The following is a 25,096-nucleotide window of genomic DNA, read 5'->3' on the forward strand; positions in this document are numbered from 1 at the left end:
AGGATAAACACAGTAACCTCTCAACACTTCATTCAGCAGCATACTGTACGTCCCCATGCAGTCAGTGTGGAAGCGTGTCACACACTATAAATAATGGTGTCTCGTCTCGTGTCTCATTTCTCTAAATATTCTCGCTGTGAGCTCATTATCTATGTTATGCTGTCTCTATGTTATGTTAGATTGTAGCACAATTTGCGGGACAATTCCCTGACAACATTTCATTGCTAGCTTGTACATCTTGACAAATGAAACCATCTTGATTTATCTGACTCTCTGGTCTGGAGGTTCCTACCCTTCGAATGGAGAGAAATGTCTATGTTGTGAGATCTAAGCCCTAACTCTAAACTGACCCGGTGATAAAATGGCCACCAACGTATACAAGTCAAACAAAGAACAAGATTCCTACAAGGATCTTTGTCTCTCTGTCTCTATCTCTGTCCCTCACTCACACACACACACACACACACACACACACACACACACACACACACACAGCCGGGACGCCTGATGGAGGGGAAAGGAACTGGTTGGAATAACGTGTTCCTTCCACGCGCTACGTCCAACCAGGGAAACTCCCCCCTGTCAGGTGTAAAGGAGCAACTTGGACACTCAAGCATGAAGGAAGCATGAGTTAAGTCCGTTGCTCTCCCTAGGTTGGCGGAGGGTGTGTAGAGCCCAGGATCACATCACAGGATGATTGACACAGGGGTGAAAAATGGGTTACAAAATCGTGGGACAAAAAATATAAATTTAGAAAACAATTAGGACAAAATAAACACAATAATTGACAACAGCACAATTCTGTTGCACATTTAGTATATTGGAATTCATTCTTGGAAAGGTACATCTTCATAATAATGTTTGAATTCTCCATGCAGAAACTGTCAAACTGAGTGATTGTGGTGCAACTGCAAAGTAAATCATGCAGTCCTGCGACGGAGTGATGGGACCTTTACTGTAAATGAGCTTTGGTTTGTCCATCCAAATTCGTGTTGGTGTTAAACTTGCAGATGATTTTCTTGGACTCCGATTGTGAGCCACTATGTTCAGAAACATGCATCTGGAGCTGATACCGAAGGTTGCTTACACAGCAATGACATCGGGAGCTTTGTCTAGATATACTGTCCCCATGAGGGATTGTGGAAACGGTGAGGTCTTTATCCAAAAGCTATTTTCGGGTAAGGAATTTATTATTTGTTAATTCATGAAGTGTAAAGTGGACAAAGACAATAAATGAATAAGAATGTGACATGGTGACAGTGGGGAGGCACGCTATGAGAACATCCTGTACCAGCACACGGCTGTTCTGCACGGTACACAACATTATAAGACGGGGCAAGAGGACGAGAACAAGATGTTTCAGTAGACAAAAAGGGGAACAAGATTAACATACAGAAATGGACTATGGAACCGACTATGGAACAGATTTGAATAAAAACACAAGATTAGATAAATCTGTAATAGAAATGCATCCACAGCTGATGTCCAAACCCCACGGTCTCATGGCTTATCTGATAGCATGCATGGTGCCAGGAAAAGCTCCCCTTTTTACATCAATCCAGATCCCTCTGGCCCAGTTACTCTAAACAGAGTCAGTCTTATCTGCTCCCGGTGAGCTGGTTATGATGATGCTAATACACCCAGTTTTGCTAGTCAGTTGGTATCGGTTTACTCCAGGCCTTGGCACACTCTCCTGCAGTTCGACATTGACGTCGAGTAGGAAATAATGTGTCATGTGTTAAAACCAAAAATATATACAAAAAGGTTTCGAATGCTTTTGTCTCAAGAGTCTAGAATGGTCTGTGCTTTGACTGGAATGTTCATGGGATTAATGGAAGAGTTTCTCTCCTGTCAAAGCTGGCCTTTTGTTTTATTTTAATCTCTTCAGCACCGCACAGCACAGCACAGCACAAACCCGAACACCGTGAATTTGACTGAGGCATGTGAAAATCGGGGTTTGTCCTGATTAAAGTATTCCTTCTCCTTTAAAGTAATTCAACAAATGTGTTAAATTGTGTATGAGATTGAAGTGCAAGCGTAGCAATCTTCTTAGTCCCTGTTCATGTAAGTAGAACTGTTTAATGAAGGTCATTCATCAAGTCCTGACATTAAGGAAAATACTGCTGCTTCAGGATACAGCATCTATGGAAACCATGTGTTCTCATTAAAGTGTTTAGTAATGCTTACATTAAATGCACAGCATGTATATTGTATGTAACCAAAACTGAACACCACTAATTGTTAAGCACCACGACCAAAGAGCTCTTTGGTTTAAGGATTACAGTGTTTTTATTATAGCCATGCATTCATGTATTTGATTTATAACCCCTGTCAAATAGTGAATGATAGACCCAAAAAAAAAGGCTTGGGAGTTAACACAGGATCCACAATTTGGGCCATTCTCAGAGCCCCATGGGGAGAGGGGAGATTGTATTTCTTTAATTTTTTTTAATGATTATGTAAAATGTATATTTATTTATATACCGGTATATAAATGGCTTTTTTTAAAGTTGTCATTACAGGAAAAAGTTAAAGAGACACCATAAAACCAATCACCCAACCTATACTATCAAGCCTTAACCACTTAAACCCTACACTTCGTTGACTGGGGGGTCGTCCTCCTTTTGGGTGCTCCTCACTAGCAGTGGAGCCAGTAGGATACAACAGCAGTGACAACACACAGAATGGGGAGGAATTCATTGGAAAGAAAGAAAGAAAGAAAGAAACAAAGAAAGAAACAAACAAACAAACAAACAAATATGCACTATGCAGGCAGATGGAAGCAGGCCTAAAGAAGATAGACTGCAGTGTGTTCACTCTGCTCCCAAGGGGAGGTGGAGACAGAGCTGCACTTCCTGTTGCATTGTGACAAATATTAAGGAATCAGAGCATCATTCTATTCCTATAATATAAATAAAGAAAGAAATATAAATAATTTGAACCCATCATCAGCTCAACAAAGGTAGACCAATAAACCTTTTTGGCCGCACAATATGTTTGGAGCTGTCGTCAACTGAGGCTAAAGCCAGGGCACATCTGGAACAAGCTCACTGAGTATCTGTTCTTTATCTTCATTACCATTGCTTCATTGCACGTGTTTTCATTGTCGTTAGGTTGTTTGTTTGTTTGTTTGTTTTTGTTATTGTTAGGTTGTTTGTCGTGCACGTATTTCCATTAGAATCAGAATAAGCTTTGTCACAAGAAAAACACAAAAAAGAAAGTCAGTGCAAAATGTCAGCACACGTCGACCTCATAATTGACATAATTCACATAACTGACACTGGTATAATAAAATTGTGGTTAGGATGTTACCCAATCTGGAAGTAGGAAGCATCAATCCCTATGCTGCTCATGTGAGACGCAAGCCGGATCTAAGACTATACCAAGCAATAGCAGAGATTGAGACAAGTACGAGTTGAGAGAGCAAAAACTAACAAAAGAAAGACTCATAAGAAAAGAGAAATGCCAGTTTGAAAGTGTATGAGGATGCGCATTGCTCTCTATCGAGAAGAACGTTGCTTCAATTATGGATTTAATTGCTGTGTTTGCTGCAAATGAATGCCAGAAAGATTACACTAGAGATTCAGTCAATGTGAGTTATTGACTGTTATAATATTTTAAATCAATGATCAACGTCATAGCATATATTCATTATTCATTTGGTTGTTGGCTATGTGGAATGACCTACCAAAAGACATGACTGTTCTCGACTCCCTACCAAAACTAACCTAAAATAATTCCTGTCTTCAAAATACATAGTTTAACTCTTTGAACATCTTGATAGGAGAATACATACACACGAAGATAGATAGGAACGCCCACAAACGTCACACCGGTTTTAGCCTGTGGTAAAGAAAATGCGTACGATCCTTTGGATCACTTTCAGAGCGAGTTGTTAGATGAATATTGACAGCCAATAAAAATCCATCAGAAGGACATCTTGAACGCAATCGTTCACTCGCCCTCGGAAAGTTGACGAGACGATTTAGCCATTGTTAACATGGCGCTGGTCTGTCATGGCGGAACTTCAACCTGTTTTACGTACTTTTCCCATTTACAACGTTAACCTCTCTACAGAAATGTTCAGATTTCGACCTACTAGGTCTTCATCAGGCAAATATCTGATATTTGCCTGATGAAGACCTAGGTCAAAACGTTGCAATTTGTTGCCTCTAAATGAAGTAAGTCTCATGGAGCTCTAGAAACTAGTGTGCGGATGTTCTTTCTCTTCCTTGATGTTTGCCTTTATGCCTGACATTCAGCACCTGGCCTAAATATAGGCATTGAGATATGCACACAATCTTCTCTGTGAACTGATCCTTCCAGCATTACCTTTGAATGCACTTCATGTGCTGTTAATAATCATGCTAATAAGGTATTCAATCAATCAAAAAGATTTACACTGAGAGTTGCAACACTTAATTTTGTAACTAGTTTACTCTTGTGGTCAAAATGTTTCATGAGACAATTCAGTTGTGTAGTAGTCCCAAGTGCGTTCAACAAAATAACAAAACGTTGCGGACAGCTATGATAGTCAACAGCTGGCCCCCACATGAGTTTACTTGCCCACCCGATGAGATCTATCATGATGTTTGGCATCATATTAAATAGCCACATGTTTGAGTTAATTTGAGTAAGTGTGTTTTTGACCAAAACAGATATTTAGTTTAGATGATTCACACTGCAGATCTATCCAGGAAGCCAACAGCTTTTGAATCTAGCCGCCTGATAGACGCTGGCCAGGAGATCAAATTCTCACCAGAGAGAAAACACATAAAGCTTTGGTTCCAGGTCTGGAATTTGGCACGGTGCTGTTTAATGTTCTTTTTGCTGTCTTCAAATAGCCTCCTTGACTTTCACTGTCAGCTAGATTCTCATATGATCTGCATTGTGTTAAATTCACACCCAGAGCCAGTCAGTGACGCTATTCACTGGAGCGACTTTAAGGTTTAAACAACAATGAATGGCAAATTAATAAATTATAGCATGACAGCAGAAAACATGCATTAGTGCCCATCTTGTTCCAAACTGCTGGGCTCAATTTGTATATTTTTTTGTCCTTTTAAATGGAAGTCAAAGTGTTCTCACAGAGCAAAGGGACCTTGGGACTTCACTGAGCCATCAGCCTAATAGCTTTTTTAAGGCCAACGGCTTGGTGTAAATCATTCATTTTTATTTTTAATTCGAGGCAAAAGGCAAAAGTGAAAAATGAAATAAGAGTGTTGATTTAAATGGACGAATTAAAAGTTAGGAGTTTACTGTGCAGGAACAAAGATGGTGTTGTGAAAACAGTAGCAATTTGATTGAGGTCATATATTTAAATTCATAGATATCATTAGCAATAATGAGGAGATCACTCTAACTTTAGAGATGAAATTAAATGAGCTCAAGACTTAAATGGGGTCAGGTGCATTAGTTCTGTATTATGAGGTCGAGGCGGATGTCACTGTGTATACACACACTGGGACACATCAAAACAAGCACAGCATTTTAAAATACCAGCCCAAACGGCTGTGGCTGCTTATCATTTGACAGGAAATCAATAAATAAAAGGCAAAAATCAATCACTCTGTAAGCTGCCCAGAGGGCACAGTTAACCACTTAAACTCCAGCATCCGTATTCTGGGGAAAACCTTTGTAGACAATATCAGATCTACAAGCTCATTCTCACAACACAAAATGGATGAACATTCTGCAAAAATAGTTGGACATTTTGCAAAACGGATGGACGTTCGGCAAATGCTCAGCTAAGGATTCCGGTCTATAATCTTACAATTTGTGGCATTGAAACTTCCGACAAGATATTTAAACTAGAAATATTGTTCCTGATGAAACAATGTGGGGTCGCTGCAAGCCAAAAGACAAATGCAGTCAAATGCAGTCAAGGCAAATCGAGTGGCAAAGTGAGAGGCAAAGTGAGTTTAACATTGTTTAACGTTGTTTAATGCAATCTGTTTGGATGTGCTGTCAAGGCACAGACACAAAATATCTGTCTAAGCTTCAAATAGCTTAGAATAAAGCTGCAAGGCATGCACTGCACTGTCCAGTGGGTGTGAGGCAGAGTACAGAGAGATTGGATTGCATGCCAGTACGTCTCTCATGGCTTAGAGTAGAGGAGAGGTTGGCATGCAATTTAGTGAGTTTCTTTAGGAATATTTGTCATAGTAAACAACCAGTTTGTCTGTATTCACATATACATTATGTGATAGATCGTCATCATGCTACCAGGCAGGCTACTAGTGGTCACGTACATGGTCAAAGAAAAACCCAGAACAAATGGTTTGCAGATCTTTGTTTAGGGCCATTACAATATGGAACACATTACCCACTATAATCACGGAAGCACCCAATAACAATAAGTTGCTCTGGTCCATAGCGCTAATTCTACCCTGCATTAACGCTATGGAACCGATCTATGGCGTCTAGCTCTCGCATGAAATGCAGACCAGCCTCTCTTCTGTAGCGGGAATATAAAGAATGTTTATACAAAGACGGGTTGTGTAATTAGAAAGCCTACTTTCCTTAGTGGACGCACTCTGAGCCCCCACCACACGTATAATAGGTACTTTTTGCAGTTTTTGGCCATAAAGGGATCGTTTTTCCATCAGAAAATAAATACTTTTAGTTACTCCACTGCGCCCTCTACCAAGAAAAAAACCTCATAGGAAAGATTTTTCCCGTCCTTTCTGGCCAAAAAGTGCAAAATGGTAGCGTGGTCTCAGGTTAAGTGGACCATCAGTTAAAATGAGCCAGCTAAGGTTTCAGCCGAGTGGAATAGTAACTTTCGCCCGCCCCATAGGCACCCACTTTGAGGCGAGATCAAAGCGTATCGCCACTCTCTTACTATTCCACTCAGGGTTTCAGCCGCCTAGTTCCTAGCCCTTTATGTTTTAACAGCCAAAAGCTGCACACGTGTCTTGCCACAGCTGTACTTCACATAAAACAATTTGATTGTGGGAGGAGCAATGCCTCAAATCCAGACTGATATTGGAGAACACTTGGTCAGTGTCCGTGCAAGTAAATGTTACTTGACAATGATAAATCAAGTCTAATGTACATCTACAAAAAATATTTTGAATACATGTTCTGATGGCCTTTATTAGATATAGTGCAGATTAAAATAGAGTTTTTCGTTACCACTGTGACGCAACATTGCTTGCTCAGGATCTCTATCGGGCCTTTGCTCAACATGTAAAGTGTCTTGAGAACATGTCTTGTGATTTGACACTTTAATACAATTGAATTGAATTGGTTAGGGACCAGGCCTGCAGGGACCACATCTATTGGCTGGGTCTATCCTGAGGCGCCCAATTAGGACAGAGGATGAAAGAAGGTGAACGGACGTGTTATAACCTCTGTTTAGGGAAGGACAAAGGCACAGCTACAACGTCTTTTAGCCATTTAACCCATTAAAATCAGGAAGGCATCTGTGTCATTTCAGATGGTAGCTATATATGTAGCACATTGGTTCGCCATTCAAACATATCAAATATACAAGCTCATAACACGCCTATTTGTGCTGAATGTGAATGCATGTACTAACGCAAAACCATTTAATACTTCCTAAGGTTAATATGAGCATCAGAACAATATTTTAAATACTTTGTATTAGTACATGCATTCCATACATTCCATAGAGCTGGACCACACATGACATCGTCAACTTGTGACGGGAGTTGTCCCAATTGACTGAAAGATGAACAACATCAACAAATACAACACACTATTATGTACACAGGAGAAATGGGGAAAACATCGGCAGTGAATGACACCTCCTTTCTATGGGAAATTGCATTTCCCTCCCCTTGTGGTCTCCTGACAGATGATTTGTCAGGCTAGTTTAGAAAAAAGTCAGTGCTATGCTAATTTATTGTGTTAATGTTTAAATAAAAATGTTAATTATATATATATAATATATATATATATATATATATATATATATAATTATATATATTATAGTAATACTAATAAAATAATATTAATAATAATAATAATATATAGATATATATATATTGTAACATTATTATTATATTAATTTATTTTAATTAATGTTTATAAATAATAATAATGAAAGGGGAACTCTTCAACTTTGAGACGAAAAGTGTTGAAGCACTTTGCTGCTGTCGGGTGGAACCTTTACAGTATGTCCAAAACTAATAGCCTACTGCCCATTGCCAGTTGCAGTGAATTTATTTCAATATCATCATACAGGGCTTTCCTTTTAAAACCAGCCGCCAATTAAACAATGTTGGTAACATTCATTATTGTTTTAACTAAATAATACATTTGGATAATATCAATATCGGAGATATTATTAGATTTACAGAGATTGTCAGTCAAATCTATATATACTAAATCCATTCCAAGCATTAGTTTTGCACAAAAAACACTCCTTGGGCTAAAAACAGCCATAGCCGTCATCACAAATGTGATGAGGTCATCACATTTGAGCACATTTGGGCAAGTGGCTATGGCTGTTTTTAGCCCAAGGAGTGATTTAGGCAAAACACATTTCTGTAGATTACATTTTATCCATACATCACGCAATTCGGTATACACTAGCTCCATAGTCATGTGACCAACACGGATCTGCACCATTTCCCATATTCCATCCTGATTGACTAAGATTGGCTTCCAAAGCTTGCATGATTGGTCCGTTTCAAACAAAATGCCACAAATCACAAACACAGTGTGCAATTTCCGTGAAATCTGTTGGAATTCTCTGATTCTACACTGATTGGCTAAGATTGCCTTCCAAAGTTTTCAGGAGTGGTCCATTTTGTACAAAATGCTGCAAATCATGAACACAGGGCCCGAGTGCATTGAAACTGTGCACGCATATTCCCACTAGGCTGAGGAAGCAATTCAAATCAGCCTCATGGTGGCACAATAACAGGCCAAGTCACGTCTTTACATGCACCGATCTGCATACAACTTTGAATGCACAAAACGTGTGCACACTAGAGTTCTCAAACTCTGCCCGAACCCGACCTGGCCCGATCAGTACCGACCCGACCCGATGTTTTTGGGCCAAGCCGGGCCCCACATTATGCTAATTAGTCTGGCCGGGCGCCAGGCTCTGTGATTTTCCGTGATTTTTTAAGAATGTTATTATAATAAAGATAGCAATTCTGTTATTTGTGTAATGTACATGTATTTATTATGAAGAGCACAGCAGAGAGAAGTGAACGGTGGTTCTTGAGACTTGCTACCACTGGCTGGCCTCTGGTTTGCGCACCAAATGAGGTTCTAACCAGTTAGCTTAAATGTTTTATAAGCTATGAGCTATCTCGTTAAATCCAGCTGGCTGCGTCGCACGTCGCAGTTCCGTGGATCTCTAATATTAACCCCCAATTGACCGCCGAGTGTGACCGTGGACCTGGCCTCTTCATGGAGCCCATCAGAAGTGTGACCGTGGACCCGGCCTCACAGAGCACGACTTGGACCAGATGTGGACCAGGCCCCTCCACAGAGCCCAAGCTATAACTTACAACCAAGCGTATGATGACCACGCAATGTTATACAGTCCACTGCAGGCTACAGGCTATTTGATTTCCAAAATGCTTAGTATTATAACCGCCGTCTGTCGGCGCGCCTCGTTATATGTGCCCAAAATAACAGATCTGTAAGCTGTCGAGACACGCCATTATAGCCAAGTTGGCAGTTGGTATAATACTATTGTCGCTCTGTTCGAGACTGTTGTACAACGGTGAATGATTGCACTTTGCGAACGGAGACAATAACAATAACTGTGTCACTTCAGAGGAAAGTAAAGGGATCAGCTGCACTATTCATCTTTACTCACCAGTCACCACCACTGTCTGGAATCCATGATGGAAATGGAACATTGACAGCATAACTAACGTGAGTTACATAAATCATTTATTTCGTTGACCCATTGAACTCCGTTCTCACTCTCACACAGTGAACCACGGCACCGACCTGCCACCATTTAGTGGTGTTTTCTTTAGTCTGGCTTTTTCAGGCTTCGGGCTTAACATTATGGTAATTTTTATATTAGTCCTTCTGATTTCATCTAAATATCAATCCTGGTTGAGACATGTGCCCCGAGGGGCACTTCTTCTAGTTTTTTCTTTGTTTCTTAATTTTTTCCTTCTTTTGTTTTTCCTAAAACAAAATAATTCACACTGTGCAAATTGAATAAGACTTCATAACCTGTTCTTAAAACATATTTGACAAAAACAAAAAAGAGTTAAAACACCTGGCCTGTGGCCCTGAGCAGGCCCGCCTCACTCTGTTCTAAAGTATATTAAAAGCCTGATTGTAGAGGAAATGAGGGCGCAGCAAATCCTGGGACATTAGAGAGGACACACATTAAAGTACCAGTGCCGATGGACAATACCGGTTGACCATTTTTGTCTTTTGATGAAGGAAACTTCTTTGACAACAATTTTTGATTTAGGTTTAGTATACAATTTTGAATAAAACAATTTTGTTTTTGTCATATATTTTAGTTCTATTAAAGTCATCATATAGTCATAGATTAGTTATTATTACATTTTTATTTAGTTTTCGTCAGTAAAAAAGGTAGTTGACGAAAATGTTTCGTCATAGTATTAGTCTAAATTAGCACTGACGCAAAGCCTATAATGACTTAAACCCTCTAGTCTTAGTGAAACAGACTTGAGTTACAACTGTACTCTGACCACTTTGTTCTGTCTACTCCAAGATGGTTAGGTAGTATGTAGTAAAAAGTAATTCACTCATTCCTCTTTCAATTTTTGTCAGGTGAAACCTGACCTACAACAGCCCCTTAAATGTACGCGACCATTCACAACCTAGTCGACTCCAGGGTTGCCAAGTCTGCTTATTTCCAAAAAAACACAACGTCTGCATGGCATGAAGACTCACAACATAATACTAGCCATGTGGAAATTGATGCCAGCAACCAGGCACGTGAAAAATAAACCACACGCATCAACGTGCACGGCATGAAGAGTCACATTGACGTCAGCGACAGCACGCAACAAGTCATATGGAAAATAAACAACGAAATAAACACATCAAACAAGTGCGATGCGAATGCATGTGCAGACAGAAATTCCCACTACTACCTGCTCTCTCTCTCAGTGAGTGCAGTCATATTCCTCCTCGCCGACCCCGCACCCCCCTCCCTCTCTCACACATACAGGCAGCGCATCCAGGGGGTGCACTATACAGCAATTTGACACGAGTGCAAAGCCACAACAAAATACAGTCAATGGACCACACACAGAACATCGGAAACGAACGCAAACACGCAGGGTTGTGACACACAAACATACACATTACTAAAATCATAATCAGACTGGGGGGGAGGGGGTGAACACAACGCGCGCACTTCATTCACCTGATAAATATCACCTGATCACTTCTTGTTTTGTTTTGTTTATGTGCTTGTTTCTACTCAAGAGTATATTGCTATATCATGTATGATAGAAATATTGTTTGGGGGAAAAGAAGTCACGCTGGTAGTCTCCGAGTCTCATTAATGAACATGTACTCAATTTCCTTTTCTTACACGCTCTACCAAACTCAATTGTGACAGAGAACACCTCAGCCCCTCACACTCCCCATCGACAACATAACACTTAATTTATACATAGCTGTGCGCCACACAACACAACACAAGGTCACTTTGTGAACTTGTAAATCTGTTATTTACAATACACCTCCTTCCTGATCTACAAAGTTACAATCCTCATAATGTAGTAAAATCCTGTTTTGTAAACCATATTAATATGAAACAGCTAGCAACTATTGAAATTAGCTGTCTGATGGCAGGACAATCTGAAATAAAATATACCAGTATGTCATTATTTTGGAAGAATGCTATAGTACAGCCTAATCACAATCCTCATTAGAAAGAAATACTGAATAAACTGTGTAATTCAACATCAGAAGAACCATACAACAACACATTGGGAAGACACACATGCACTTCCATAACATTTGAGGAGCAACAGAACTAAAAGGACAGTTTGGTACTATATCAGTAACTGTTAGTACTGTAACTGTAAATGAATGCACAACAGTGCAGGCTGGTTTAACATTAAGAACAGAGAGAGAGGGAGAGAGAGTGAGTGAGACAGAGGGAGAGTGTGTGTGTGTGTGTGTGTGTGTGTGTGTGTGTGTGTGTGTGTGTGTGTGTGTGTGTGTGTGTGTGTGTGCGTGTGTGTGTGTGTGTGTGTGTGTGTGTGTGTGTGTGTGTGTGTGTGTGTGTGTGAATGAGTGTGTGAGTGAGTGAGTGAGTGAGTGCGTGCGTGCGTGCGTGGGGAAAGTCTGTGATCAACGAGGGAAGAAATAAAAAAATAAAAAGGAGGGAAATCTATGCACAGCAGAGAGGATCCTTCATCTGCATGCTTAGCCTCATGTGACATAATGGCCAGCATACTTTGTTTGTGCCCCACTACTGCGCACATGAGCCGAGGATGAGACAATTACAATTTACAACTTAGGCATTTAGCACACTCTCTCAACCAGAGCGACTTACAAATGCGAGCTCAGAGTGAGCAGAGTAAGCAGCATGAATCAGCAGACGATAGGCTAAAACATAGTCACATAATAGTGTGCAAACTTGCAAAGGTGCCGTTCACACCTGAGAGACAGCTGTCTCCTCGGTGTCTCCTGTCTCTTCTGTGTGTCGCACGGCTCGCAATGCATCACGTGGTTTGACGGGACAACCTTGTTCCATGGGGGGGAGGAGGGCAGAAGAAAGCCAGGGAGCAAGCTTGTCTCGTCAAACCATGTGACTCCCGTTGAAAATGCATTGCATCAGCACAAAACCAGTCGCCCTACGAAACATTATTTTTTCTGCATGCAAATTGCAAAAAGCAGCCTGCAGCGCAGTTTGCAGTATTGCCAGTTCTGCTTATTATACACGAGTTTGGGCTAGTTTTCCTGTAACATAGCTTAATATTCATGGTTGCCCTGATGCCCGTTGCTTTAGTTTGGGCATATTTCTAGTTGCTTATTTGGGCTTGCTTTCATGATTCTTTCTTCTTTTGGGCTTGTTTTCATAGACCTGGTTTCACTCACATAATCTGGCAAGGTAGCTCGTCACCAAACAAAACATTGTTTTCGCTAGCTTTGCTTTGGAGTTGATAAATTGGTATATGAATTGAGAGTTGACATTGAGAATAATTAATAATAATAATATTCTGGGACTCTAAATAACCACACTTGGAGAGCATTCAAACACAGGTCTTTACTTGGTGACTCTCAAACCAGAACTGAACACACACAGCACACTCAGAGGCTACAACAGGCTGCAGGGGATCTTGCTAATCAGCACAGGTGGAAATTATGTTCTCAATCAGTGGCATGCTCTTTCACCTAGAAGACACTCTATTACAGTATCTAGTTCACACTGTACGAGTAGTCGGCACTGAAACATGACGAGTCAGATGAGCAGACTTAGAGAACCACTCTACAGTGGAGCATTTACCACCTTATCACTACAACACGGATAGCGTCGTCTAGCGAGACTTGCTTTGAAGTGCAAACGGATGCTGGGATTCTTCCCCCCCTGTGCTTCAAACACTGCATCTGTCTGTACTGTATGCCTTTTTATAGTGCTCAAAATGTTCATGGGTGGATGTTGAAGAATTTGTGACAAAGTAATCGAAAGGGCATCGACAAATGGAATGGAAAAAATAGACATGAAGAAAGAGAATAGAGAGAGAGAAACTGCTCAACTCTTTGGCACCCGACCTGTGGAATTCCCTCCATGTCAACCTCAAATCGCCCCTGGCTTCCAGTTGTGCTTTTTTTTTTTACTTGACCTTAAAACCTGCCTCTTTCACAAAGAAAGAGCCCCCCACAAAGAAAGACCTTACCGCTTTGTCCTGCACACAAGTGAAGCTCTATTATACAAAGTGAATGTATATATAGTGCCGCCATCCCATGTTTATTTTAATACTACAGTGTCGTCCAGCCAAGTCGACAGACATCCACGACCACGACTACCCATTGGGAGAGGATCCTCTCCGAGACGACGGACACACCCCCCGTGGCTGTGCCCGTTCAGAAAGTTGTAAGCTCTCACACACGCTCAAGCAGCTCATTGTTCTGTTGTTCGTGCAGGGAAACTAAAGCCTGGTTTAGTGGTGACGCGCGGTTATTATAGCCTACGGCAGTGGTTCCCAAACCTTTTCATGTCAAGGCCCCCCAAATTGACACTAATTAGACCCCCATTAGAAATTATATTCCAGGGACCAGTGATTCTCAACCTGTTTCATTTCAAGGACCCCCAGTTTGACATTCATATTAGTCTACAGACCCCCTCTGAGACCCCAATTTATATTGTAAAATCAATGTTAATTTAACTCTGAGAGTGTACAAATGGTTCCATTTCTCAGAGTTACAGACCCATAGGGTCCATTTGGTTCTAAACTATCATTTAGCAAGGACCCCGGGCCCCACTTTGGGAACCACTGGCCTACGGTACCTTAATAGGACAAAAATATGGTAGGCTAATATATATGTTATTTTTAATCAAACTGAACAGAAGAATTGAACAGAATATCTAAATGCGAATGTTAAATGATGAGAATCAAAATATTGTACAATGAAGATTAGATATCTGTAGCCTAATAGTAATTTCACTTAAATAGAAAGACAGAAAATTACTTTTACATTTATTGTCTGAATTACAATTATTTCGAAAATATTACACTTAACACACGTACTTATTGTAGTTAATTAAACACAGAGGGGTCCATTTGGCAATGGTTACATAATAGAGCTGTCTCACATCCTGTGAATCCTGACCACTGCCTGCATGGCCACACCCGCAATTCCATGCCGGTTGTGTGTGTGTGTGTGTGTGTGTGTGTGTGTGTGTGTGTGTGTGTGCGTGTGCACGTGCACGTGCGTGTACATTTATTTTTTTTTCCTTATTTTTTCCCCTAAATTAACAGTATATAATAATGTAATAATGCTTGCATAGATTTAGATTAATGCTATTACGGTATGCGAATGACGCTTATAAAGGCATAGAAACATAGGCATCTAATTATGTTAGATTTCCATTACAGTTTTGTAGTAGCCATAGCCAGCCCATTAGATTGATATCTAATGTCTGGGGCACGACTATTGAAAAGTGGTTCAGAACCACCCCGAAGACAAAAACAAAATGCGTGTGACAGACATGTGAATTAACCAACTACAAAGCTCCTTAGATAAACCACAAGCTTCCGTTACAACAACGCAGGCAATGTTATTTCATTGAAAATAACAATGTGCAATAGATTCTTTTTTTTATCCCACAATTCCCAGTGTCAATTATCTAATGTAATCCTGGCTGCTACATTTCCTCTGCCAACCTGGGGGGGCAGCGGACTGACCTCATGCTCATGAGTCCAAGCTGCTTCTTTTCACCTGACAGGGGAGAGTTTCCCCGGCCAGACGTAGCGCGTTGAAGGACACGTTATTCCGACCAGTTCCTTTCCCAGGCGACCCGCTGGCCAGGGGGAGGTAGTTTAGAGAACAGGATTACTGCATGTTTTTTTGTGAGGGTCCCTAGGGGACACAGGGAGAATATGCAAACTCCACACAGATATAATCTTTGTCTTTTAACAGTATCCGAGATAAACGAATCAATCAATCAATCAATCAAAAAAACATTAAAGGTACCTGACTTTTTTCTCTGGCAAATCCCAGATGATTCAGACACACTGTGTCTGACCAACGCCACTCGCTTTAAGAAATTGTAGATCGGATATTTTTGCTACTTTTGTGTGACACTGTAGTATGATTAAGTAATAATAATAATAGTAACTAGGACAAGTGCTCCTCAGGTCAGGTAGGTCAGGTCAGGTAGGTTATTGTAGACCAGCAATGTTCGAAATGTGCGGGTGGGATCAGGATGGAATATGAAAAATCGGACAGATCCATCTTGATCACATGACTATAGAGATAATACCATTTGGACAAAATCTGTAATCACATGACTATAGAGCGTCGCAGTCCCTCCCCCTTTCAGAACAACGAGTGGCCCAGGAAATTAATCTCAATGCATTTTCCTCATAGACTTTTCAGAAAGTATTTATTTAAAGACCTTTTAAGCGTCGTACGAAGCCAACTCTTGTCGTGACAAATCATGACAACACACACAATATTTTGGACCAAACAAATAATTACAAAGAAGAAAAACAACAAAGAAAGTGTTGAAACCTGCCGTTTTTTTTCCTACTTTTTAATTCTTTGTTTGGCCTGAAAATTTGTGTTTGTTGTCATGATTTGTCACGACAAGAGTTGGCTTTGTCAGCGGCGTAAACGTCTTTAAATAAATACTTTCTGAAAAGTCTATGAGGAAAATGCATTGAGATTCATTTCCTGGGCCACTCGTTGTTCTGGAAGGGGGAGGGACTGCGACGCTCTATAGAGATAATACCATTTGGACAAAATCTGTATAGGACAGAGGTTCTGCTCTGGCGTCCAGGGAGTGTGTGTGCACAGTTTCACACCGATCGGGCCAATGGTGCCAGAGATTATCTGTTCACGGGCCAATGGTTCCGGAGATTAGCTGTTCACACACACAGTCGGACACACGGATGGATGGACAGGTCTGGGCCATGCCTTCAGTTTGGCGGCAACAATAATATCTCAAATTTATCAGGCGTTCAAGTACCCAAAGACGCTTTACTTGGGGGGGGGGGGGGGGGGGGGGGGACAACAAAAGGAAAAACAACTTTATTAGGAAAAAAGTATGGAATTAATTTACGGAAAAGCATAAAAGGATTAGATATGGCGATAAGAGGTTTTTGTCCGACAGCAACGATATGATGTTAAGCCTGAATTATAAATGGTTAATTATAAATAGCACCTTTATCCAAAGCCCTTTACAAGGGCATTACATTCACCCATTCACACACACACACCTTCACACACTGACGGCATAGGTAACCATGTGTATGGTTGTTCAGTGTCTTGCTCAAGGACACATCGAGGCTAACCCGGGGATCGAACCAGGAACATTGCCATTCTCAAGCGGCCACATCTACCTCCTGATCTACTGCCACCTGTCGAATGTTGTACGACGGAGTGGATTGGCTATTTGCCATATGACTCATCATACATCATTATGATTGAGACTGCGAGGGATGCTTCGTGTCATTTTGGGGTTAATTCGTAAGACACAGATTCAGATTCAAATAGCCCAACATAGCGGGGGGTCTACTCACTCATAGTACTCCGCTGCCGGTGTGATCTTGTACTTGGAGTAGGAATCGTTGCCCAGGAAGGAGCTGTTGATGATCTTGGGGTCGGTGCAGTTGGGGCTGTTCCAGGGGTTGCCACAGTGGAGCCAGGGCAGGTCTCTGGTCATGGACGAGAACAGGTAATAGAGGGACCAGGCGATGATCACGTTGTAGTAGAAGCCCACGTACAGAGCGATGATGATCACCGTGTATCCCACACCTGAGGAGGACCACAGCGTGGTTTAGATCAGGGGTCCTCAACCATTTTCATGTCAAAGACCTCCCCAAATTGACACATATTAGCCTGCGAACCTGCCTCTGTAAAAGTTATGCCAGAGACTATTTTGATTATTCACAGTTATTCACAACCATTTTAACTTCAAGATCCCCCAGCATTTGATATGCCAGAGGACGGACCAAAATCTTATACCATTTTGATCTCTGGGACCCCAATCTAAACTGTAGTGTTAATTTAACTCTGAGAGCACACAAATTCATTCTTACTCTCTCTGAGTTTCAGATACATAAGGGTCTATTTGGGTCCTAATTATTTCTGCTAGGGACCCTCTGGAACCCCTTCAAGAACCCACTTTGAGAACCACTAGTTTAGATCAGTGGTCCTCAACCTTTTCTGGATCAGGGCCCACTTGAGAATTTCGGGCCACTCATCTGACCACTTAACTCATTCCAGGCCAGCAGGGGGCACCGATAGTTCAGCAACCGCCACCGTTCACCACCATTCTATTTGGCTGTAGAAGAAGACGGCCCAAAACAACAATGGTGAAGGTGGTCACGTCGATCGGATTAATCACTCGCTAAGAGTCTTTAGATGCATTCATATTTTAGATGCGCGGTCACAGGGAAGAGCTATATGCAATATCCTGTGGGCCCAAGGGTGAGAACCAATGGTTAGATAATCTCAACCATTTTTAAAGCTCTCTTTTTTTTGGCAAGTGACACACCCTCTTCTCATGCAGAGGGTGTTACTTGAGTAACAAAACATATGACTCAGATTCATACGTATCGTTCAATTCAACTCAACCATTTTCAATCTAACCGCTTGAAAAACAATACAATATATACAATCTCACCGTTAATTGAACACGGAAGGTTTTACCATGCATTCATAAATATGACTCAGATTCAGAAGTAGTCCAATCCCGAGAACGAGCAAATGTAAACATTCTGAGTTTTACAACATAAATCTTCTATGACAGGTCTCCAACAGAATGGCTGCGTGCGTGCGTGCGTGTGTGTGTGTGTGCATGCGTGCGTGCATGCGTGCATGCATGCCTGTGTCCTGTCACTAATATCTGTGTGACATTTGGTAAAGTAGAGGAAGGGTAAAGGTTTCAGGAACAAGCAGAAATAAAGATCATGAAACATGGAGAGGCGAAGCGAGCACGGGAGAGACATGACACACAGACTGGTCGCTACCAGCAGAAGGGATAGGTGAACAAAGGTGGAGCAAAACATAAGGTCAAGACCCTCAAAGAGTGCACGTGAGCGGCATAGGTTGAGAGGTGAGAGAGCCAGATGTGTATGTGTGTGCATGCGTTTGTGCATGTGTGTGTGTGTGTGTGTGTGTGTGTGTGTGTGTGTGTGTGTGTGTGTGTGCGTGTGCGTGTGCGTGTGTGTGTGTGTGTGCGTGTGTGTGTGTGTAACTTGCCTTTAAAGATGGGGCATATTTTCCAGACAGTAGCCGCCCCCTGCCTGTTGTACTGACCCAGGGCCAGCTCCATGTAGAACAGTGGCATCCCCGCGATAAACAGGAATAGGAGATAGGGGATCAGAAAGGCACCTGAAACAACAGATACAGTTTGAACACCAACCTGGCAACATTGTCATCGTACTTGAGTTTACAACTGTACTCTTTTGTCGTCTTCACCAAATCTCTGATCTGCAAGCTCAAAACGTGCAGCGTTGCGACGCCCTTTGAGCATGAAGATCTTTATTTTTGTTGAATGTTCCCCACAGCATTGGCATTCTGGGGCTCCATTGGTTATGCATTTCACTCATGGAGTTTCCTTTGCCTCTGGTCAGTTCGTTCATGTACCTGATTGTACGGGGAATTGGGAGAAGAAGCTTTTTTGCAGTCTATTGTCTGTGGTTGGGATTGCTTGGATCCTTAATGATTCCCAAGCTTTGCTGACACATGGCTTGGATGGGGGAGATCACATCCAATGATGTCCGCTAAGGTTGGGCGATATAGCAAAATTTTCCTATCGCCCATCGTCTGGCCCAAAATTGCAGATAGACGATATATTCGGGATTTTGGTCGCGAGTCGAAAAAAAGGCAGATCCACAAGCTCTCACCGTGCCACGTCGCACCTGTCTCTGCAGCACCGTTTGCAACACGTTGAGAGCTTGTAGATCTGACTGTTTTTGCAGCGCTGGTGTCAGGGTTCGTTCAACCCCATACGGGCACCTGCTTTGCGGCGAGATCAAAGCGTGTCGCTACTCTCCTACTCTACACTCTGCTCCCGACCTAGCTGGCGCACCCCCCCACATGGAAATAAAAAGTGCATAAGCTATATAGACATCTATTTTATATGCACATATATGAACCTGAATATGGCATATATATGCAGCATAGGCTATATTCTGCATATACTTGCCATATATTGGCATATTTTAATATATTTATACCACCACAAGGGGTGCACACATCACAGTTTGGGAACCACTGTGTTAGACCATACCAGTCGAATATCGACTTCCATAGCAGAGATGCCAAAAGTTGCAAAATACAAAATAACGAAATAATTTCAGATGGAGCTATACGTGGTCAAATACATTTGAGGGTACTTGACATGAAAATGTCAAAACTAACTCATTTGCCTCTATGCCAGCAGTTATCAGCCAATGGAGAATTGTAGTGGTGTTTACCTGCAAAAATTACATTGCCCTGTCGCTGTATTGTGGTGTTTAACTGTTTGTTTTGGAAGTCCAAACATCCTCATCTACCGAAATAGCTCTGTTTGGAACGCTGCTACGCTTTAGCGCCGAGATGAGGTTCTGTCCCATGATATCCTTGCACAGGTCGAAATGGGGTCTTGCTGGGTCGAGCCCGTCCACAAACAGTGGCGAAACAGTATCAAACAGTACTCTTTTCAAAAACTAAAGGTATCAGAACCGAGATACAGTTGATAAACTTAAGTTCGGCACTTAACATTTTTAGTCCGGCGTCAAACAACTTCTTAAATCAAGCTTTAAATAAAAATGTAGTCGCATTGCATTGGAAAAACATGGTACTGGCTGACAAACAACCGCTTTGAATTGATGCCGGACAAAAAATGTTAAGTGCCGGCCTTTAGAGCTATGTTACAGATGACTACCGGGGCTTGCATGAATGCAGACCAGCCTCTCGTCTTTAGTAAACAATGAATTCCATTTTTATAGCGCTTTTCCAAGTGCTCAAAGCGCTTTACAATGGTTCATTCATTCATACATTGGAGGTGAAGCAGCAAACACTAACAGTCGACGCCAGCGTCCTCACTTCCCACATTCACACACCAATGGTGGCAAGCTTACACCGACCAACTCATTGGAGGCAATGTGGGGTTCAGTGTCTTGCCCAAGGACACTTAGACACATGTGGACAGGAGGAGCTGGAATTCCAACCGCCGACCCAGGGATCATTGGACGACCTGCTCTACCTCCTGAGCCACAGCCGCCACTAAATAAAAAGAACGATTTTGCTACTCACCAAAACAAAGGCGGGTTGTGTCATTAGAAAGCCTACTTTCCTTAGTGGAAGCACTCTGAGCCCCCAACCACACGTATAAACGGTACTTTTTGGCCAAAATCCCTTTGTTTCCACCCGGGAAAGAAATACTTTGAGTTACTCCACTGCGCCATCTACCGATACTGCCCAGAGAAAACCCTCATAGAGAATATCTTTCCTCCGGTGGAAACAAATCCCTTTCTGGCCAAAAAGTACTGTTTATACGTGTGGTGGGGGGCTCAGAGTGCTTCCACTAAGGAAAGTAGGCTTTCTAATGACACAACCTGCCTTTGTTTTGGTGAGTAGCAAAAACATTATTTTTATTTACTCTAAAGACGAGAGGCTAGTCTGCATTCATGCGAGCCCCGGAAGTCATCGGTAACATAGCTCTAAATACAACGCATTAGAGCTATGTTTGATACTGTTTCGCCACTGTTTGTAGACGGGCTTGACCCAGCTCGACCTGTGCAACAGTGCAGGGATATCCTGACACGGAACCTCAGCTCGGAGCTAAATTAAGCGTAGCAGCGTAGATATAGAGGTTCCAAACGGAGCTACTACCAAAACAAACAGTGAAAACACCAACATACAGTGAGAGAGGGCAGTGTGTTTCTGCAGATTAACACCACCACACTACTATGGGCAAAGTATACTATGCCTTTAATGCCACAATTAACAATGAAACAATGCCACAGTATGAGCTGTAGGCCCTCCCCTACTGAATACATATTTATGTGAAGGTCAAACGGATCACACATCAGTTGTACAGACACCACAGAGCAGACCTTTCACAATGTTTATTTTCACCACATGAAGTGACGTGCACACACAGCACAGCAAACACAGCACAGCACAGCAGGTAGCCTACCAGCCAGGGCACTCATTCACACTTGTCACAACTGCATGCCTGAGGCAACAGAAGTCTCATTAAAACCCCACATTGTTCTTGTTGAACTGTCATACTCAGATGCAGAGAATTAGAATATGGCTCTTTCGTCAATTTGCTTTCTTAGCTCTTTCTTCTTTTTTTGCAATCAATAAAGTAACTGGTAAGTATAGCCTAAATTAAACTTTGATTAGGATAACGCTGTGCCACAGTTGTATCTCATGCGAGATATATGAGAATTTAGAGACTTTTCATTGTCACTTCTTCTCTAGCCTACATCAATTTAAACATTGGAGTTCACACTTGTCCAGAACAACTTATAAAGTGCAAGATTAGAGTTTGAACCTATTCAACAATGGAAAGGTAATGGACCTGGTCACGTATTAAAATACTTTAGTGCTACAAAGTAACTAGGATAACAGGTAAACATCAAAACTGTGACTGTCTAAACAACATGCTATCCTATATGAGGTGATATTCTCCACAATAGCTTATTTTAATGCAATGACAATGAACCTCTAGTGAAAGTGGTTTCTTCTTTTAAAAAATGCACTTAAAAATGCACTACATCTAACGCTATTTATGGGATTAAAATAACTGAGCCTGTGCAGTGATATCTAAAATAGCTTGCCATGGCATTAGAACGATACGGATGTTTTGCCACATACAGTATGGGACCATTTTAATCTAAAAGTAGAACATTGCTGATACCTTGAGGGGAACCTTCAGATAATAGGTTGGGCTATTATGTGTACCCTAGTACCCTACTACCCTGCACATATTGTGACATATAGCTACAAGGGCTCTGTTTGTATTACAACACCCCACGCTCGTTTCACTCACCTCCACCGTTTTTGTAGCACAGGTAAGGGAATCTCCACACATTGGCCAAGTCCACCGCGAAGCCAATGACCGACAGCAGAAAGTCAATCTTTTTGCCCCAGGTTTCCCGATCCTCCCCGTCGGGGCAGTCGGGGGGACCAGACTGCTGGCTCGGAATGATGGTGGAGCTGGTGTATTGGACTCCATTCTGGTCCTTCACTAGTATCAGTTCCACGTCTTTTTTCTCCACATTGCACTGCATAAGCGGAGCCACCGACGACAGTTTATGTTCTGGCAGGACCTGGATGTTCATGTTTACGGAAGCCGGTGTGGCCCCGGCCCGTTCGTGCTCTCACGGCCACGAGGAATTGGCGATGTTGGTGTGGGTGATATTGGTGCTGCTGATGCCGCATGAGCGACGGTTCTCCCCGGGAACTGCAGTCGATACCTCCGCATACATGAGCTGGAAGTGGGAGAGACACACGGAAAGTTTGTATAGACTGTGGAATGATACGTTTCACTTGCAGGCAGAAAATACGCTCAAGCGTGAATTACGCACAGAAAAGGTAAGCTATAGTAGGCTATTCATGGGGAGATTTGGGTTATTATTCCTCCCCAAAGTGCAAAGACATGTCTAAAAATAGAATAATAAAAGTATAAAATCTACATGGAAGAATCGCCTTTAGGCCTATTCCTATAGTAATTCACTCCAACAGCAGGTGTGGAGTCTAAAGTAGAACGGACTCCTCATCGCGTCGGAGCGCGCACTGAGCGCTGCTCGCTCCAAAACTGCCCCGAACAAAAATCATTATTTCTACAGGCATTAATGACAACGACAATAGTAAGAAGGAAAAAGGCTAAGCAGCATGTCATCGTTACTAAAAGTGATTAAATATTGTAGGTCCATACTTGTAAAGCTAGGGACACCTCTCCATCGTGACTCGTCGCTGCTGTCGTCCAGATGCGTCTGGGAGACTGCCCATCCTGAAGGAAGTTTTAAGACTCGCCTTCTCCGGCTCTCTCAGTCTCATATCAAATGTGAGCATTCGGATCCGTTTCCTCTCCTGTCTCCTCCACGTGATATTGTATAATTAGGCCTATTGAACACTTTCCGCTACATGCAGTCGCGAGTCCGGGTTGGGCATGCCCTCCGTGCGAGCTGATCGCCTGCAGTGCAGTGCAGGGGTGGCGGCCGGCGGGTGCCCTGCCCTGAAGAGTGAAACTATAGGCTACACCGCTACGAGCGAACGCAGATTAGTTAGTGGAAACTGGAAAACCCAACATAAAGTGATGACTATATATAGCCCACACACAAAACAGCACGGGGTGACGTTAAGAATAAGAAAACATTGACACATCTTTGTGCCATTTTTTTCTTTCTTTCTTTTTTGGAATCAAAACATCAAATGTCTACTTGCATTTTGCCATTTTTTTTTCTTTAAGAAAACTTTGTCTTTTTTTGGTTGAAAATGTTTTAATTTTGACTTTATTTATCTGTTTCTTCTCCTGGTTAATAGATTGAATCAGAGTTTTCTAAGAAGCGGTAAAAGCATTGTGTTCTACGGGTAATTGAATCCCGCGCCAGCTCTCGCTGAAGGCAACGATTTCTATTAGATATGGCTGATGGGTTCATCCCATTAAAGTCAATGAGTGTCCCTTTTAAGGCTCTCCAGTGCTCTTTTGATAGAATCCTTCGAGGGCTGTGTTTGGGACTTTTGCTTGAGAAGATTGAATAATTGACGTGATGGTAAGGCGAAGAAACAGGTAAACAAGGCGGGATTCTGTTATTTGGGTGCAGGTTTCGTTTCCTCTATAGGCCTACCTGCAATGCTATAGGCTATATACCCATGGGCCATAGCCTACACCCATAGGTTACGGTTAGCCTAAACTGGACAGTTTCAATGCAATTCTTGTTGCATTGAATGCAAAAATGCTCACTCGGGTTGCCCCAAAACATTACATTACATTACAACAATACATTAATCCATTAAAAAACTTGGTCATGATGGGATGCCAGGGATGGTCAGATGACATGACAAGACGATTTGCCTTGTTTTGAAATAAAAACTTACATGGTGGGTAGGGTACAGTATTTGTACTGTCACATATACTGGTGTGGCAACAAGGACCAAAAAGCAGGACAGCCAGGCAGGCATTGATCAAAACCCATGGGTACTGTGTTTTAATAAACAGGAGGTGTTCCCATTATTATTTATTCTTTCCTCTATAGAGCTATGCACATGCACAAAGTGAGTGGCAAACTGAGTGGCAAAGTGAGTGGGAAAGTGAGTTTAACGTTGTTTAATGCAATCAGACTTTTCTGTTTGGAGGTATGGGCTGTCAAGGCCCGAAAGTTTTTTGCCACTCAGGCGTTCCTGCATAACGTCCGGGTATGATGATGATGTCACACACATATAACTATATAACCTGTTGCTTGTTGTAACCAGATACCTGATGAAG

The 25,096-nt window shown here is 42.0% G+C and overlaps 1 protein-coding gene across 1 annotated transcript in view; it reads right to left on the bottom strand.

The window, feature by feature from the left end:
• Positions 1 to 23,687, bottom strand: part of slc6a2 (solute carrier family 6 member 2) — a 50,374-nt gene extending 26,687 nt beyond the window's left edge. The window contains exons 1-4 of the mRNA XM_080757190.1: positions 23,546 to 23,687; positions 22,658 to 23,099; positions 18,871 to 19,002; positions 17,187 to 17,421 (exon numbers count right to left, since the gene is read on the bottom strand). Of these exons, the coding sequence (XP_080613316.1) occupies positions 17,187 to 17,421; positions 18,871 to 19,002; positions 22,658 to 22,949 (659 nt within the window). The 5' untranslated portion in view covers positions 22,950 to 23,099; positions 23,546 to 23,687. The remainder of the gene's footprint in view (positions 1 to 17,186; positions 17,422 to 18,870; positions 19,003 to 22,657; positions 23,100 to 23,545) is intronic.
• Between the last annotated feature and the right edge of the window lie 1,409 nt (positions 23,688 to 25,096).

Source organism: Protomyctophum bolini, assembly GCF_963924005.1.
Source record: "Protomyctophum bolini genome assembly, chromosome: 1".
NCBI classification, from domain to species: domain Eukaryota; kingdom Metazoa; phylum Chordata; class Actinopteri; order Myctophiformes; family Myctophidae; genus Protomyctophum; species Protomyctophum bolini.